This window comes from Vespa crabro, chromosome 3, assembly GCF_910589235.1.
Source record: "Vespa crabro chromosome 3, iyVesCrab1.2, whole genome shotgun sequence".
NCBI classification, from domain to species: Eukaryota; Metazoa; Arthropoda; class Insecta; order Hymenoptera; family Vespidae; genus Vespa; species Vespa crabro.
In genome coordinates, this window is record NC_060957.1 from 8,942,958 (window position 1) to 8,962,661 (window position 19,704).

At 32.2% G+C, this 19,704-nt stretch overlaps 2 protein-coding genes and 2 long non-coding RNA genes across 7 annotated transcripts in view; 3 read left to right on the top strand and 1 right to left on the bottom strand.

The window, feature by feature from the left end:
• Nucleotides 1–196: 196 nt before the first annotated feature.
• LOC124422923 (pre-piRNA 3'-exonuclease trimmer-like) lies at nucleotides 197–3,369 on the top strand. Its single transcript, XM_046959983.1, has 12 exons — nucleotides 197–425; nucleotides 611–842; nucleotides 968–1,252; nucleotides 1,374–1,578; nucleotides 1,659–1,757; nucleotides 1,922–2,032; nucleotides 2,145–2,244; nucleotides 2,316–2,394; nucleotides 2,504–2,584; nucleotides 2,674–2,762; nucleotides 2,866–2,964; nucleotides 3,044–3,369. The coding sequence occupies exons 1-12, from the start codon at nucleotides 301–303 to the stop codon at nucleotides 3,111–3,113; spliced, it is 1,575 nt and encodes a 524-aa protein (XP_046815939.1). The 5' UTR covers nucleotides 197–300; the 3' UTR covers nucleotides 3,114–3,369.
• A 743-nt stretch (nucleotides 3,370–4,112) lies between these two features.
• Nucleotides 4,113–9,253, top strand: LOC124422925. Its single transcript, XR_006941945.1, has 2 exons — nucleotides 4,113–4,549; nucleotides 8,190–9,253. It is a non-coding gene; the product is annotated as an uncharacterized LOC124422925 (long non-coding RNA).
• Nucleotides 9,254–15,045: 5,792 nt separating this feature from the next.
• LOC124422924 lies at nucleotides 15,046–15,551 on the bottom strand. Its single transcript, XR_006941944.1, has 2 exons — nucleotides 15,419–15,551; nucleotides 15,046–15,285 (listed from the first exon to the last, which is right to left on the bottom strand). It is a non-coding gene; the product is annotated as an uncharacterized LOC124422924 (long non-coding RNA).
• Nucleotides 15,552–19,704, top strand: part of LOC124422922 (calcium-transporting ATPase sarcoplasmic/endoplasmic reticulum type) — a 33,046-nt gene continuing 28,893 nt past the window's right edge. The window contains exon 1 of one of the 4 annotated variants that reach the window (XM_046959977.1): nucleotides 15,552–15,860. The gene's annotated coding sequence lies outside the window, so the exon portion shown is untranslated. Of the gene's footprint in view, nucleotides 15,861–17,926; nucleotides 18,155–19,704 lie in introns of those variants that run through there. The other 3 variants (XM_046959982.1, XM_046959981.1, XM_046959978.1) reach the window with 3 other exon arrangements.

Here is a 19,704-nt window from a genome sequence, read left to right on the forward strand (position 1 = left end):
ATAATCTGACATATGATTTTTTTCTTGCTTTTATCAAATGTAATACTTTTTTTATTATATATAAAAATTTCTTTTACACACTAATTCGATTGATTAGGGCTCGATTATAGGGAAATATTTCATGGAGACAATATTTTCCTATCTTACTTGTAGTTCATATTTTGTCCGCACTCGTTATTTTGTCGCTGAAGTAATATACGTTATCAGTAAGAATTATAATCTCTTTGGTTTCGTTTGGTAAACGAAGCTTTCTTGGTATTAATTTTGTATAAATATAATTATTATAAATAAGCTATTATCATGGAAGTCACGAGGAAAAATTTCGAAAAAATATTACCAATGGTAAAGGAAGTTTTAAAAGAAGCAGAGTTTATTGCTTTTGATTCAGAATTTACTGGTTTGAACAGTGATGATATAAATTCAAGGTTAATTGATATTTATAAAACTATTCAATTAATTAAAGGATTAATAAATAATCTACATCTATTAAGTATATATTAGTAATAAAATTGGAAATTTTTATTAACAATTATTATAATTTTATTTAATATGAATAATCATCTAAGTCAACAGTTATTGATAATGTCATCATTGTTATTATTTATCACAGTTATTTCGATACTATTGAAGAGCAATATGAATATTTACGAAAAACTACTGAATCATTTATAATTATTCAATTTGGTATTACCGCTGTCACAAAATTGGAAACTGATAAATATAAGACTGCAACTTTCAATTTTTACCTTTTTCCCATGTCTATTCCGACAAAGAATAGACGATTCTTATGCCAGGTTGGAGCAGTAGAGTTTTTATCTTCTTATTATTTCGATTTTAACAAGGTATGTTACTTCTAAATATAAATCTTTTATCACACATAATCTTTTATATATTAATTATATAAATGTCATATATGAATAATCCATAAAATATATATAGTGAATAATAGGAGTTTTCCTTTGTATAGGTAATTTATAATGGTATTTCATATCTTAACAAAACTGAAAAAGTTATATTGAAACAATATTTGGAAAATGATGAGCTATTAAAAAATGTTGAAAATAATATGTTATATAAAAATGATAATGAAATTAAAAGGGCCATTGATACAGTAGCTAAATGGTTAGAAAATAGTAATAAAAATGATAATGTTTTAAAACTTTTTGCAAGTTCTTATAATGTACAGTACTTCTTGCAAAAAGTATTAAGAGATCGTTTTCCAGTAATCTGGACAACAAGTAATGATAAAGAGGTACATCTAACAATTTTTGTAACAATAGTAATAAAAAATATAATTTATTAATCTTCATAAATACATATGTATTTGTAAAGTTATTTTTTTTTTCTTTTTTTCTTCTTTTTCTTTTTTGTAGGTAACAATATTTATGGTAACATTGGAGGTACGAAAGATATTAGAAAAAGAAGAAGAACAAAATTTAGATGAAGCCTTGTTAGATTCATATGTAGGATTTACAAAAGTATTTAATTTCTTGGTAGACCTAAAGAAACCTATTGTTGGACATAATCCTTTACTCGATCTAATGTATATGTACAAATTATTTTATAAATCTTTACCAAGTAAAAGAACTTATTTTTATTTTAAGAATTTAAATATCATGTTTAATTAAATAATATTATATAGATGTCTTATATTCTAGAAAACTATAAAGAGTTCAAGACTGAAATACATAAACTATTTCCTAAAATTTTTGATACTAGATGTTTAAGTTACCAACTAAAAGATGACAATAAAGAAGGTAATCATTTTTATTATTTGCTATAGGAGTGCCCTTTTTTCTCTAACTCCATTTTAACTATATATTATTATTATTATTATTATTATTATTATTATTATTATTATTATTATTATTATTATTATTATTATTATTATTTAATTCTTAATAAAAATGTTCTTTTTCAGATTTGTGTCTTTCACATTCACTTGGCTCTCTTTACTACTTCTTTAGCGAAGGCAAAGGATCTAATCATATATCTAAATCAGTAACGATAGAAACAGGTTACAGCATAAAAAGTAATTTACGTAATAATTTTATGATAAAGTTATAAAATTATTTCTATCAATGTTTCTTTTGATTAATTTATTTTGACATAGATTTATTATTTAATATAATCATTTATTTTAGATCTATATAAAGCTCATGATGCAGGATTTGATTCATATTTAACTGCATACATATTTATTAAAATGGCATATGTATATATTATTGCAAAGAAAGAAGAAACGTAAGTGTATTGCATTAGAAGAAATTTATCTTTATGGTTTTTAAATAACAATTTTTTACTGTCATTTTTAGATTTCCATACAGTATAGTGTATGGTATAAAAGAGTTCATGAATTACATAAATTTACCACATACTTCCAATTTTTATTTAGTAAGAATATATTTTTTGAACTTAAATTTAAAAATTTTTCTATTTAAATTATATTTAATAATATAACTGTCTAATGAGAAAACGAATGTTATTCGTTCGAATTTCTTAGAAACTAGATGGTGAGGATCCAGAAACAGAAAAACCACAATTACTGTTTGTAAAAACACCAATCGATGTTGATATAAGTCAGGTACACCAAATTTTACTGAATTAATTTAAGATATTATGGAATAAGATAATTCTTTAAAATTTTTTAATTCTAAATTTCTAAAAATGTAGATATCGAAGAAATTAGCTCCCTTTGGATCTTTTAATATAAAACCTTTCAAGCGTAATCGTACTTTTATAGCTGTTGCGAGTCATGGGAGGTTGGTAAATCTACATTTAACGAAAGTTTTATTACGTAAAATTAAATTAACCACATATTTTATAATTGTTCAATATCATTTTTTCCAAACTTTTTTTTTATAGTGCACGTGATATTTTAAATCATTTTCGAAACAACAAAGAATTACATATTGTTCCTTACAATCCCATAAAACATTCTCCATCGATAAGGTATCTTATTTTGTAAGTACATATATTATATTGGTTATTAATTATAAAGATGGATATTTAATTTTATTATTTATAAAAATATTTATTACAGTGGTAGCGCGTTCTTATCCGGCGGAATTGTAGCTTGGATGTTTCATCGTTCTATATCAAAATCTATTTAATAGATATCTCTATATTATATAAAACTATTTTATTATTAGATATTTAACAAAACACACGTATCTGTCACGATTGATTTTTTAAATTTGAATTCGTGCTATATAGAATAATTTTAAAAATATGTAGTTTTATAAGATTTTATATATATATACACATATATATATATATATATATATATATATATATAATATATGTATGCATGTATATATAGGTGTAACTAATTTGATCAGTGACTAATAAAATACGTATGTTTTCGAATTGCAGATATTTTTTATTATATATATATATATTTATCTCTATAATCTTTTAAAATTAATTAATTTATCGATAAATGATAATGAAAGTTTACGCTGACTTTCGCATTTCTGCAAATCATGTATCAACAAAGCCTATTAAAAGTTACAGCTGAAAACTCGCTGCTAGATGGCGCCATGTCAATAATAAAATCCGCGTTACAAGAAAAAAAAATGTGCACTATATACATTTTTAACGTTTAAAATCTTAATTATTTAGAAAAATGCTTAGAGCAAAAATTATTGCGATTAATAAAATTTTAATCAAATAATTTTTAATAATATTTTTCAAATTTTAGATACAATTTTTTTTTCGTTGATTCCGTACATAAAAAAAATTCAGATTCATAGACATTAGAAAGAATTTAATTGATGGGTTTAACGGTAAGAAAATTCATAGACGAGCTTAAAATTCATATCTTTCTTTTTTTTTTTTTTTTTTTTTTTTAAGATAACAATGTCTTCGCTTACACGTATTATGTATTACCTACGAATTCATTTTATTCCGTCTTGCGCATCGAAGAGAAACATAATTAGGTATTAAATACGCAATTGATATTTTAGTATGGAGCTGTTTCGAAGCAAGGTGGCAGACCTATTTTGGATCCTCTCCAAGGGCAGTCGCGTCTACTCGTCGTTGCATTTACGAATTGTTACTTTGTTGCACATGATATCTTCTTCGTACGTTTTAACTACGGTGACCTGGAATTTTGAGAAACTTATGATTCTTTGAGCCCCTTTACGAGAAAATGATTATCGTTTGATTGGTAATAAATATAAAAGAAAGTTAAAGTAAGCAGCTGTAAAAGTGATACCAGGAGAAGAAAGAAAAGTAATATCTGTCACATGCATACAGATATTTAAAATAATATGTTTTTCTTTTTTTCTTTTTTTTTTTTTCTTTCTTTTTAATATTATCAAAATGAAAAATGATGATTATATTTCTTGTCGTTGAAACATCGTTAGTTTGTCTCTATAAATATCTTTAGCAGAGGTAAGCGACCTAACATCGACGCAAATTATTGGTCAATCGGATAACAATAGAGACCATACCAGCCCTCGATATTTTTTAGTATATTCGATCGAATTCCTTCATTTTAACGGATATATTCTGCGATTCATGGAAACGGAAAAATGTTTACAAGGTAAATCAGTTTTATCTACACATCTAATCGTTATGATAGTTGGATGTACCTAATCATAACATCTTTGGATCAGGATTTATTATTTCAGTCAGTATCTTCAATGATCAAGAACGATCTTCTATTTTTGTTATAATTAATTCATAGATGTTAAGATCATGAATTGTCACATTTGGTTCTTTTTTTTTATTTTCTTATTTTTATAATCGCATATATTTAGTTTATATTTTCTAATAAAAGGACGAAAAAAATGAGAATAAAAGGGAAAGATTATTACAATTAAAAAGTTTGAAAATGTGTTTAAGAACATCATAGTTCTGAAATTAACAACTATAATTTATCTCTTTGTGACACATTAAGTATCTATTTTCGCGAGTACAATGCATTTTCTTATATATATTTTTGTATTATACATTGCTCGCATCAGCCACGAACATAACAGAATATCATACGTTAGAAGCGTCAGATTTTCGTTGGTACTGGCAGTATTCCAGCCGCACATTGTATCGTTCCCATCTTTATAGCTTCTGCAAAGTCCTCTCGAATTATCGAAAAAAAAAGAAAAAAAAAAAAAACGGAATATGTTGAATTTGATATAAACGAAAATAAGTAGATATATATTCGTGCGAGCATAAGGAAAATTTCACCGATGATTTCTGAAATATACGTGTAGTTCGGATTTATTATTAAAAAAATAAAAAAAGAAAGAGAGAGAGAGAAAATGAAGAAAAAAAGAAAAGAAAGAACGTAAATTTTAATAAGTAATACAACGGTATCTCATTCTTCATATAATTATAATTATTTATTACATAATGTATAATTTATAATGTAATAATTTTTCAAACGATCCGTCAATGTTCTCGAATCTAATTCGAATACTTAGTCGACCAAATCGTAATCGCATTAACTATTCGTCTAATGTCAAATAAATTAATGATTCCTTAGTTGGCAGTCTAAAAGTATATTCGTTTAGTCTGCCAATTGTTACGAAGTAACATTATTTGAAATATCATTTTGCGAAGAACAAATTTGCTCCACTAATTATTTCTATACTAAAAAATGTCATGAGAGAGAAATTGAACTGTATTAATAAAAAAGTACTAATAAAAGAAGATCAATAAAAAAAAGAAAGAAAACAAGAAAAAAGAAATCAGAAAGGAAAAGAGAAAAGAAAGGAAAAGAATCGATTAAATATCAAGCATTTATATAGGTATATACATATGTATGTATGCTCAGTTCAACTCCAGTTGCAAGTTCGTAATCTTATTTTGCGGTTAACCTTTTACTCGATGACCCGCCATTACCGTCATTATTACTACTACTATTACTATTACTACTACTACTACTATTACTACTACTACTACTAGTACCATTACTACTACTACTACTACTACTACTACTACTGCTACTACTTCTACTATTACTACTACAATACTAGTACTATTACTACTACTACCAGTACTATTACTATTACTATCAGTACTACTACTACTATTACTATTACTAATACCACTTCTACCACTATCACCACCAACAGCAGTAGCAGTAGGAATAGCAGCAGCATCAGCACCACCAACAGGCACCACCACTACTATTCTATTTAAATTTAAGATAGGAATCACAAGCGGCGGAATCCTTGCATGAGACGTTATTATTATGACTCGTTCTCGAGCTCGACGCTTCTCAAACTCGGCCAAAGCTTGTCTCGAGCCGAGGAAGTGCTCTCGGCTTGCCAAAGAGACGTTCTTTTGAAAAATCCAATTATCCCTCCTACTCTAACACGTCGATCGCCACGCACGTCCATCTATCATATTTTTTTTCTCTCTCTCTCTCTTTTTCTCTTTTTCTATCTCTCTCTTTTTCTCTCTTTCTTTCTGTATCTCTCTCTCTCTCTCTCTCTCTCTCTCTTTTTCTCGATGTTCAGCCTTTCATCGAGCTGCGACGTCACGTTTTAACCGTGCCAAATAATAATACGTTTGTGACGTCACGACCGAGACGAAAATTCCTTTGGAAATTTCCCTGAAGATCCGAAGTTATTAAGAATTTGGGATAAAAAATTTGAAGAAAGAAATTCTCCATTTTCTTCGTTCCAATTAATCTCTTTATTAATTTTCATCTTCGTCTAATCTACGAACGGCGAGAAGTAGAAAATTATTTTATTTTCGAAAAATCGACAATATCTCGAAGTATCTTCCAATTAATCTCTTTATTAATTTTCATCTTCGTCTAATCTACGAACGGCGAGAAATAGAAAATTATTTTATTTTCGAAAGATCGACAATATCTCGAAGTATCTTCTATCGCAGATTCCTTAGCAATGTACTTCCTTACATTGTTGACTCTTAGTAGTTAGTCGGTACGTAACGATATATATCATAACTTTGTTGAGTGTTTTGGCACGCTAAAGCATGCTTTTATTATTCTCGATATTGTAAGCACAAGAGGGATCGACACCACACCTTTTCTTATTATACTTTTAATACTCTCTCTCTTTCTCTCTCTCTCTCTCCCTCTGTGTGTGTGTATGTGTATAAAATAAAAAGAAAGAAGATAAAATAATATTGTAGACATCGATGTGACAATATTATATCGAGTTCGCTTTAAAACTGTAAATAGAAGGTATAGTTATCGTTAGTTCACTTATAGTCGACTAGGAACAAACAGGCTAATGCCAAAAGTGCAAAGTAATAAACGTCTTTTAATATCAGAACAAACTGTTAGTTCCTTCGACCTATAAATTATTCATATAATTTACTATTATAGGTCTGCGAAAATTTGGGTCAAATTTGTTGAAGCATTTATATATACATACATACATACATATATATATATATATATATGCATATATATATGTATATATATATATGCATGTGTGTGTGTACACAAATTTTTTAGATATCATCATATTTATTTACGAGATTCATGGTTGATTTTGGATATTAAAGAAGGATCGATAATTTTCTTAAGGAATAACGATCGAATTGATTTTACATTGGATTTATGTTACGTAGACATTATCTATCTACTAGTTGTTGCACTCCTTTTAACTAGGACTCTCGATAGATACATATCTGGGAGTCCCGATAGCTGAGAAAGAGCTTCAGCGTTCCCCGATATTTCAAAAGTTTTCTCTGGCCGCCACCCAAGGCCAAATCACTCGAAATAACGTGGTAGCAATTTGTGTAGGCGTCCTGTTGGACGGTCAGCTTGGTCACACTGGTGTCCGATGGCAGGTGAAGTAGCTTTCGAGGTGTGTATCCTCGTTGCTTCTTCTTCTTCTTTTTTTTTTTTATATTTTCATTTTCTTCTTTTTTCCAATGTTAAAAGGATTTAGTTTTATACCAATAGAGTATAATGATAGAATATAATGGTATCAATAGACCAAATGATTGTAAGTTCATAGGATCGAATCAACGAAATCTTTTTTCTTGAGTTTCATTAAAATTCATTAATATTCATACATTAAGTTGATTCATAAATTTCAATTGAATCCAGGAAGACATTGATGCACAATGTTTAAAATTAATTCAATCACGTATTATTATTATTATTATTATTATTATTATTATTATTATTATTATTATTTGTTTCTCCATTTACCTCGACTTACTCGCTCTTCATTTCATTCTTTTTCCCGTTTTAGCAATGCAAAAACTCGTCATTCGTGTGGACAATCAGCTATAAGTGCCATTAGAAGCTTGCCAAAATTATGCCGCAAATCTATCTATCCATCGGATAACTCAAGACGAACGATTTCACTGTTGCAACGTAACTACTGCCAACAAGTGGACGATTTAAAATATCTCAGTCTTCTCGTTGTTTCGAAATTCTCTTTGCACAAATTTTCGTTAAAGATCTATTGCCAAATTCTGTGCTTTTCTACCCATTGTCCTTATTCTTTCTTGATTTTTAATAATACATGCAAACATGAAAGACAATCATTGGAATTAAACAAAAATTTATTAACATATTGATAATTATTATATATTCGTTGGATCGTTCTTTGGATCAGATAAGGAAAATAAGTAAAATAAGAGAAAAAAATGAAAAAAGGGAAAAAGAAAAGAAACAATAAAAAGAAAAAAGAAGACTAAAAGTAAATAAGTAAGAAAGTTGATTCTGACGGGAAATCAGTAGTAAAGCCAGTGTAAAGCACCTGTCGCACGTTGGCGACAGTGGAAATAACTTTGTTTCATGAGACGAAAAGTATCTACCAACGTGCGGACCGTGCTATCAATACGGCTGACAGAGAATAACGCGAATGCGTAGGTGAAAATAAATTAATCGTTTGTACCAATTACTGAAATAATGGGTACCTCGGGTCGTGACATGATAATGTCCCAGATTTTGATTAAAGATCCAGAATTTCCTTCGTCTAGCTTAAAAACGAATATTACTTCAACCATATATCGTAAAGATGATTATTTTCGGCTGTTTATTAAGAATTTGTGACTTCGTAGTTTATCTATATAGACGAGAAGAGGAAGAATAAGGAGAGAGAGAGAGAGAGAAAGAGAGAGAAAAGAAAAAGGGAATATCACCCGATGTTATTTACGAGCTCGTACAACGATCCCACATGGAGAAGCGAACAAATAAATTGTCGAGTGAGCACTTCCGCGATTCATTGGCCAAAAAAATACTCTCCCGATGTTGCTCCAGTAACAAATACAAACAAACTTCTTTATTGCTTACAGTCGCAATTATATAGACGTATATAAGACGTATGCGAAGACTGGTCAAGGCACTGTTAGTCAAATAAACGGGATAAGTTAAAAAAAAACTTTTTCGTTCTCTCTCTCTTTCTCTCTCTCTCTCTCTCTCTCTCTCTCTCTCTTTCTCTCTCTCCCAAGAGAGAGGATATTTTTATGAAAAAAAAAAAAAACACGGATTATAGGTATTTCGATAGTTTCTTTGAATACTTGTATCTCGTAAGAAACGATATTCCAATCGACTATACGTATGATTATCTTTAAAAATACATATACAGTGATGTTGATATTCAATACGATGGATAATCAATGAGAAAGTAGTCATCTTACCTAAAAGTCCCAGTAAATTCGAAGGCGAATTTACTCGGCTCTCAACGACTATTTTTGTCCATAAGCTAAACAGCGGAAATAGCCTAGCCTAGCCCCTGGCCTAGAGCGTAGGCTTGACCGGCCATAATAGCTCCTGCTTCAAGGATCCCGCGTGACATCGATGATCTTTTCAGCCAGAAGAAAGGAAATACTAGTTTCTAAATGAGTTCGAATAGAGAGAGAGAGAGAGAGAGAGAGAGAGAGAGAGAGAGAGAGAGAAAGAGAAAGTTACATCACCGTTTTTTACAGGATCGTTCAACATTCGATTATTATAGTCATCCCTAGATATAAAAATATTCCGTTGACCCAAACTTTTCTCGACATTGTCCTGTCTTTAAACCATTACTTACTTTTTCGAAGTATCGATAACATATAGAATAGAGACATATACACGTGGTCTTTCATCTTGAAACTCACCACTCAACCCGTATATTCGCGAGAGCATCGAGTAATATCAAATTATCTCGTTAGGTAGCCGTTAGATTACTCGTGAGAGTCGCTTTGTAAGTCTTTCACATATAGACACCCTTTACCGAGCTGAAGAGAAACTAATGGCACTGCCGAGATGACACGTTCATCGTTGAATATAAAGTAGTAATAATAATGTCACGATAATTACAAGAAAAATTATCTATAATAATTAACTAATCTAAATGATCTATCATCGTCTTAATTTCGATCGGAAAAAATCGGTTCTTTTGTTTGTTTTTTTTTTTTGTTTTTTTTTGTTTCGTTTTTTCTTCTTTTCATTTCTTTTTTTATTTTCTTTTCTTTTTCTTTCTTTACACTTCGAACAAGAGCGCACATTCCGACATTCGACGAAAAAGAAAAAAAAAAACAAAAAAAAAGAGAAAAAAGAGAAAAAAGCAAAAAGAAAAAAATAAAAAAAAAAAGAGAAAAAAGCAAAAAAGAAAAAAAAAGAACGAAATGTTACAAAGAGCAAGAGCAATAAAGTACAGTGTGCGAGTGTCCGACGAGTGAATTTACGATGACCGCGTCATTGTACCATTACGTCATAACTCACGTGCTTTAACACGTGTGCCACTGTGAATTATAGCCTAATGGAAACTGAACGCGTAAGATGAACTTGGTTATTTCGAACTCTGGAGTTTGGTTCTGATTGAATCAGTCGTATCCCTCTATGCGTTTATCTTTGGAAAAACGGAAGAGAAAAAAAAGAAAGAAAGAAAGAAAAAAGAAACGTAAATGGACGAACGTTTATAAAAAAAAAAAAAAAAAAAAAATTATATATATATAGAGGGGGAGAGAGAGAGAGAAAAAAAAAAGGATATTTGGAACAAGTTTCTTTTTCCCTTCTCTTTACGCTACGTACAGAAAATCATCGACGATTCGTCGTCGTCATCATCCGTAATGTTCCAAGACTCGATGACGTGAGATGATAGGAAAGTTGTCAGGAATAGTATGTGAGATTCTCTCGCAAGAAACTCAAAGTCTGCTCTCTCTACGCTTCCACAGAGAGCCAAAACCAAATCCGACCTCGCGGTATCCTTGCGACTATTTTCGCGTAACGAGTTTCGACATGATAGATGAGAATTTTCTGCGTTTTCTCGACGTCGCACTCGCTCGAAACCTGCCAAAGATTCTCGTCGGTGTTAGAGAACGTTGAATAATTTAAGATCGTGGACAATACCTGTCGTGTGTCGTTCTCTTACAGAAGAGAACATCATCCCAAGTGGGAAATCGATGGCAAGCTTCTGCCTATCACAGAATCGTGATTTGTTAACTTTGCCAAAGGAAATTTGTTCTAAGCTTCTCTAATCCATCTTTGTACATTTCGACGGAGAAATCTTTCTTTTTTGTATATGTTTTATGACATCTATACTCGTAATCAGAATTATAATTACCGTGTTGGGTGTTATTTGAAAATGCATTAGAATTATTCATAGAATTTATAGTTTCTACGAAAATGTCGAGTTAGATAGAAATTTTATATAAAATATTGTATATTGTCGAAGATCGGATAAAGTCGTTAATACGAACGGATTCTTATTTAAATTTTCTTTCAAATAATTCGAATAATAATTATATCTTATCGAATATATGATAATAACATTTATCGAGTTTGTCCGTACGAAAACAAATTGGTACAGAAATGTCATTAAAGAATCGTGATGACAGACGTTATTATACTCCACGTTACACCTGCAAATCGGGATATAAACGTGTGATGCCAACTATCGGTAGTCGCTATGTAGAGATGTCGGACTATATTTGGGACGTTGAGCTACTATTACTTCACTGGCCCAGTTGGCCGTTGATCGGACCCCCTAAGTATATTTTTAGGTAGGTCGTCGTAGCATAGGTCTCCTAAGACCAACTGCATCGCAAATTACTTGACTGCTTATGCGTAGGTAATGAACGTACGTATCTACGTACGAACTCAACTAGCGCTGAATTTATAATTAGCTCAATGTTACTTCACTACTTGAGATAGTTTACATAAGTAATACCGATTTGTATTAACTTTGAAAAAGATTAAGAGCAGGGAGAAGCGACGGGGGCCTAAGTGGGTGGTTAAAAAGGAATATGGTAGGGGAAGGGTAGGCAGCCGGTTTAGAATACGGAATAGGAACACTTCGGTCGGATTGCGATCGATTTTGATCTTTGAATTCGTCAGACGGCATCGGTGGACTTTCTGCCCGACCTACCGGTATGTCATGGCGTAAGGCAAAGACCTATGTTTCGTGGTGTGAATAACTTCTTTGTCGTTAAGAAATGCATCCAATTATTTTCAAGATTCTTTATAAATTGTATGATTAATCGAGAAACGATTGACGATACGATAAGATAACGTTGAGAAAGAAAAATCATTCGAATAATCGTAAATTCATTTTTTCGAAGAAGTGTAACATGAATTACATGCCGCATCTAATATTATACTTCTCTCGAGACAGAAACCGTTTGAGATAAACCGGCTGGCGATGGTACAAAGCGCACATACAACAGCTGTCAACGTACGACTAAACTCCCTGTCATACACGTTCGACTACTTCAAGAGAGTTTGCATACGTTTACAGGACAAGACCCGTGCACTCTAACTCCCGTTTAACGAAGACTCCCAGTGACGATTTCAAGTTCCTATTTTGTTCTGTCACAACAGTCACTTATTCACGGCTATGACGTTGCGTCATTTTTTTCATTCCTCCCGTTTCGTGCACGGTCCAAAGTCTTACCAGAGAATATAAATATCTCTCGTCTTTCCCTTTAGCTTACGAGTTGTATGGAGTAGGTATAGCATGTATACAGATATTTATTTCGGAAGTTTTTTCTTTATTTATTTTTTTTCTTTCTTTTTTTTTTGTACGTTTTCTTCGCTTATAAATGATTTAGAGTATTTTCAGAGTATTTTCAAGGGAAATGAAAAGTAAACGATTCTTTGATTCGCGAGATATTCTATTTGATTTTACGAATACTACATGTCTTAACATCGTTGAATCACAAATTCCAAACATTCTTTAATAATATACATACGTATGTACAATATACATACATCAAGCATGATATACGGAGAGAGATTTAGGTAGATCGCGTGACGATTATTGGTAAGATTAATTACCAAGAACATCTGGTTACAGTTAGCCATTAGAATTTCAATAACCGATGAAAGCGAGCTGAGATTAGCCGAGGAGGCCCACACACACGTTTACATTGCTATTCTGGATACTGGCGACAATAATGCCTCCCAGGGATAGAATGACGGTGGATTGAAACATACGTAACGTACTTTGAGCCTTCAAACGACTAATGACGACGTCGGCTCTTACAAAGGCCGTGAGCGTTCTAATTTCGTTTTATTTCGCTGCTTACCTAAAAATATGTGCAGTATACGGAGAAAATATATATCTCTCCGAACGATCCTTCACACATGACCTGATGTTTTCGATTCTGGTTAGGTTGAGGGTTAGCTGGGTCGGAGCATGTTCATGACACCATCGACGTCATATGTCCATCAACACTGACAACGAGCTTTCACGTATTTTCAGGAACAAGAATTTCGAACTAAAAATTTCAATTATTTTTCGAATACAATAATCACCATCAGCAATTATTTTACTTAGCAAGGATTAATGAAGTTGAATTATTGCTCCTTCGTTAATACAATAATTATGATGTATTTTTACTTTCATCGAATCTGTCAATTCTATATTTGTCATTGTAACGAAAACGAACGATCCCCGACGAAGTTCGAGGATCTATCTATTTGAGAAAGATGACGATGACCATGGAAGATAGTTTTTCTTGACAGTCAGTCCCATCAAAGCTGTTTAGCAGTTCATTTATAAAAACGTAAAACGTCCATAAATACATAGGATTCTCTTCTGCCAGCACCGGCACACGGCAAAGCTATAATGCTTCGAGCTCTATTTTTAACTACCTTCTCCTGAACTTCACGTTTGCAAGGAGTTCGAAGTTTTTAAACACGTGTTCTGTTTGATAAATTACTATGAAAAGAGTTATTCATTAACCATGATAGCAACCACGATGAATTTTTCTTTAAGATGTATATTGACCACCTTGTCGCTGGTTTTTAATGTACCTATATAAATTAAAAACCATCTATCTATATGATAGAATTTTTCTAAAATAAAATATATAAAAATAATTTTAACTGGTTCTCTTATCGGACGCACAAAAGATTTTTAATATTTCAAATATTAAATAGCACATTATTTATATAAAAACATTGGTATTCAGCATAATGTCATAAAATATAAATTTCAACATTAAATCGATGTATCTGATTATGAAAAAAAAAAAAAAAATGGAATTTCTCGGATTTGAGGGAGCTTAGATACGTAGGGTGTATAAGAAAATTTAAAAGTAAATTCAGCCGAGCACATCTAACTTTATCAAAGATAACCAGGCGAAAGCACCGGTGAGCTTTTCTGGTGACAGTGGAACCGTAACGGTAACGCATTGGCTTGTACGTTAAATGTATTTAGAATTCCCGCAAAGAACAGGCCGTTGACCGTGCGTTTTACGTCTTCCCTTCTCTTCCCGTCTCTTCTTTTGCTCTACCTCTTGCCACGCTTATACTTGGAACAGCAGGCGCCTCGAGCGTAGGCGAACGTAACTTTCTGCTTGCTCGCGTGTGCGCGTGTCAGCTCAAATGTGTGTTTATCGTATGCATCGTGACTGACTACGCCGAATGTGTAGATACCTGTCACATCGTAAACATATTCGTTTGAGTACTTTATCGGTAGCGGCATATTATCAAAAAAAAAAAAAAAAAAAAAAAAAAGAGAAAAAAAATAAGAAAAAAAAAATAAGAAAAAAAATAAAGAAAAAAGAATATATAATATAATGGAATACATTATGATAATACGTAATAGTATTTTTTTATTGTTTACTATTCTGTTATCGAAACAAGGGAAATGTAAAGTTCATCATACAGATCAATTATTTTTTAATCTTTCATTTAATTTCCTACAGATGTATTCATAATTTATAATGATATACTTCCGCGAAACTTAACATGTTTACACTGCAATCGTCAAAATTACAATGTCATTTTTCGAAGATAGATTTAATAAATTTTACGTCAGAGCTTTGCTAGCGGAACACTTTCGGTACCGAGATCGAAGAACAAAAATGGCGACAAAGATGACTTCTTTTATCGTTTGTTCGGCCCGACCTAACCTAAAATATTAAAGTAGAGTCTTAGAAAGGAATGTTTACTCAATTTAGATGGATTTGGCGAGTTACAAGGTTAAATGGAAAAAGTGCAAAGTAGAGGTAGAAAGAGAGAGAAAGAGAGAAGCAAAGAACCTACCTCCCTTTTGCAACGTCCGGGACCACTGGCTTCCGGCCAGACTTTTCCTCGTTCGATGTCTGGCCGCCAGGTAGCGACGTTGATGGACTATTTAAACGATTTTCGCAGACTCTCAGCGCTTCGTTTCGTTCAGCAACGCAGGCGTAGCCCTTTGAATGTTTCTTTGTTGTCCTTAAATGTAAGAATTTCGAGTGAAACGCGCGTAAACAACCATGCACAGGGAGGAGTAAATTCGTCGTACCTGAAATCTTGACGATTTTTTATCGTGGAACATTATTTCACTATCATCAATCGATTCCATTTTTGGAAGAGTTGCGAAGGAATAAGAATAATAAGAAGATTAATTATCGGTGTTGAGCAAAAGTGTTTAATTAGTCGGAGTCTGCTGTGCCGGTGATATTAAGTCATAAAGATAACGGACCTGTAGAAAGGGAAGATACTGGTAAGTTAATTCGAAAGACATGCTGGTGACAAGACATATAACAGTGCTTTTGTGATATTCGCGTAGTGACGAAAGAGAGAGAAAGAGAGAGATAGAAAGAGAAAGAGAGAGAGAGAGAGAGAAAGAGAGAGAGAGAGAGAGAGAGAGAATGAAATAAATGAAATAAGAAATTTAACAAAAAGAATCGGAAAATATCGATGAAAAGCAGTGTTGTGACGATGAAAGAGACAAAGCTAAACCAGGACTGGTCTCGGCGTGGAGTTATGTTTTTTGTGGATTTTACAAATAAAAGCGTGAGAATTAATCTAAACGTCGATTAATAACAAACCCAAAATACCTTACTTTACCTTGTATCTTGCTTTTTGATCCTGCGATCTAAGGATATTCTAATCGTGATGTAATTACTATGTCGATTCATTCATAAAATATCTATTTAATTCGCTCTAATCTTCTTTCATGGATTTAGTGGATTCGATATTTCGTTAACGCGTTCGATGCCGAAAAACTTGTGAGTCAAGCGCACGTGTCTAAACTTCAACTAATTTTATCATTTGTTCTGTTAATTATGTAACAGGTTTTCACTCTTTCTCTCTTTCTCTTTCTTTCTCAACAGGGCTATGAAAAAGTGTATTGGACTTTTGTCGTTTTATCGGAGAATCAATCCGTGCAAATAATTCCAAAATAATATGAGATATTTTAATAATATTTATTCGCTAAGATATAGAGGAAATTTATCTGGGAGTTTTGATAAATACTCCATTCCGTCTTTTTACATTGTCACGTACATTCGAGTGAGATTTTGGATAGAATCGTTGAATAGACTATGACAATGCGTACAGGAGCCAAGAATGATTTGATCAATTTATTAGGAAATTCGGGATTGTAAAACATAAGAATATTAAATTCGACATTTTCAAACTCAAGCTTTATATAATCTACAGATTATATAAAGATTGAAAATTTTTGCTTTTCTGTTTTTTCCCGTACTTCTCTCTCCCTCTCTTTTTCTATCTTTCTCTCTCTCTCTCTCTCTCTCTCTCTCTTTCTCTCTTTCTCTATTTTTCTCTTCTCTTATTTACTGATTCTTCAAACGAAACATTTTCTTCTCTCCGAGAATCTGCACGATATATCAGCGATTCGCTCTCGCGGATTACCTCATTAGACGCGTCTGCGTGTTGTGCGCACGTTACATATAAACACGACCTCTGCTTGTTTGCCAACAAACATCGCCGTACTTCCTATCTTTATAGCCCGTCGACCATGTTGCATCTCGTCTTCAAATAGAAGCATTACTATTGGGTTCTTTGAAAAGTTCAAAACGATATTTCTACATAATTTATAGATATAAATATATATACATATATATATATATATATATATATATATATATATATATATATACTTAAACATATATATATATAAATTTATATACTCACACATATATAAATATATATATTGAAATAAATATATATATATATATAATTAAATATATATATATATATATATATATATATATATCAAAAAAATTATATCATAATTTATTATACATCTATTAAAAATTCCTACTTGTATAGTTTGAGAATAAACTTTGTATTAATCTAGGTTAATTCTATTATTCTATCACAAGCTATGATATAAGCCTAGAAGGAGAGAGAGAGAGAGAGATAGAGATAGAGATAGAGATAGAAACAGACAGACATACAGATACAGAGACAGAGACAGAGACAGAGTATAAAAACAAGAAATCTTGAAATTGTGATACGTTTAATAATTACTGAACAACTAAAAAAGAGGACAAAGAGAGGATGAATATGAGAATGAGAATGAGAATAAGAATGAGAGAGAGAGAGAGAGAAAAAGAGAGAGAATGAGAGAGAGAGACCGTAAATATGCGTACGTGTGCGTATGTATGCGTATACGTATAAAAGAGTGTGTAAGAGAGAGAGAGAGAAGCTGACGAATATCTCTGCCAAAATAATTAGGAAGTCGTCGGAGACGAGTGCTAAAAGCGTCCGCTCTCGGGCACGCGCGATTTGGCCGACTAGTCGCTTCCCGGGCATTCGAGGGAGAGCCACTTGTCCGGACGGGTCCTTTTCAGATTGTTTTCCAAAGCTTCTCCCAGTTTCGCGCAAACGGTCTCTTCACGATCATCAATCCTTTACGTGCGTCTTCCGGACGAGTTCTCCGGGAGGCAAGTTTGTTGCAGAGGCCGGCATATAGCCTGATATGTACTACTGCGCGTCATTTTTCTCGCAAAAAAAAGGATAGCCCAGAACAATAATTGTGTTGCAAGGGTTAGTCCGTGGGACTTGTTTATTTTTTTTTTCTTCTTTTTTCTTTCTTCTATCTAAGTTTTCTTTGTCTTCTTTCTTTCTTTTTTTTTATTCTTTCTTTTACCCTCCCACCTCCCCCCGTTGCCATTGTTTTTCTAATCCCTTTTTCTTTCCAGAGTCGAATGATATTTCACGATTATTTATCGCATAAACTTCGACAATTTCATTCACGAATTCTTTTTCTGAGCACATCGAATTGATCTTGGATCGAATTTCTGTTAAAATATATCGTTGGATTTGATCAAATCAATAGGTTAAGATAATGAAAAGTTTAGAAAACTTTCGATAGATTGGGAGATATTATGTTAAGGGATGTGAGAGATTCCAGATCGATTAGACAAAAGTGCTTAGATATGCGCCGAATAGTTTTGTGTCACTGATCCTATGACCGTAACCTCGATTAACCTCATTGCATTGCTTTCCTATTGATGCTTAAGTTTAGAGCTAACCTTGGCTCGGTAGACGAGACCTCCGAACTTGACTCGAATTTTAAATTCGATCTGTATCGCCCTTGAACTTGCGACGATTTAATGACACTGTGGTCTTCGTTGACACCAACCAGAGAACTCTATGCTTATACTACAATAAGATTTTTCATGAAAAGAAATGAGATCTTTTACAATTTTTGTATATCGATCGATTCAGTAAATTATCATTATTCTTTTATATATAAAAATTTACCTCGTACACGTGATAGCTGAGATTTAGTTTTCTCTTTTGCCTCGATAAATCTTATCTGCGTTAAATAGTCTATATAAATATATACAAGGTTTAAGATAAGAGATAAAATTAATTACTATTTTTAATTAGTATAGATATTATTTGAATCCACGTTGAACGAGAAGTCCTGGTAATTCGAAGATGTAAGTTAAACGGCACAAACCGATTTAGCTTGCACATGCGTTACATAATCGTAGCCGTCATATTTACGCTTTTTTATTTTACATGTCGTAACTTATACGTACGAACGATCCTTTCTCTTCTATTTAATAAGTAATAAGTATTTACTTGGAAATGAAAGAATATTTGTGTTTATCCTGCGTTGTACTTCGATAAACAAAGCTTAATAAGAAAAAGGAGAAATTTTAAGCCCTCTCTATATAATGATTACATAACGACAATACAGCAATGTCCTGTGAGCGTCTTAAAATACGCGCCAAGGAAATAGCCTAGCAGAAGCCTGAAAATAGCCGAGTGCGTCACACTCCATCAACGCCGCTTTAACCAATGGCGTCGCTCCACATGCTCTCTGCTTTTCGTTTCGTCGTCTGTTTTCCTGCGTCGCGATATCTCGATCTTAACCCCCTCTAATTTAATTTACGAAAAAGTCGCTTGCGAAAGGTCACAATAAAATTGGCGTATCTTATTTATATGAATTCGGACGTATTATAAGATATCGACAATTTCATTTCATCGAAGAAAAAGGAATTCTCATCCATAAAATCCGCCGTAAAATCAGACGTGCGCGTCGACTCATAACCGATGCAGTCCGACAGATGGCGCGGTAACGC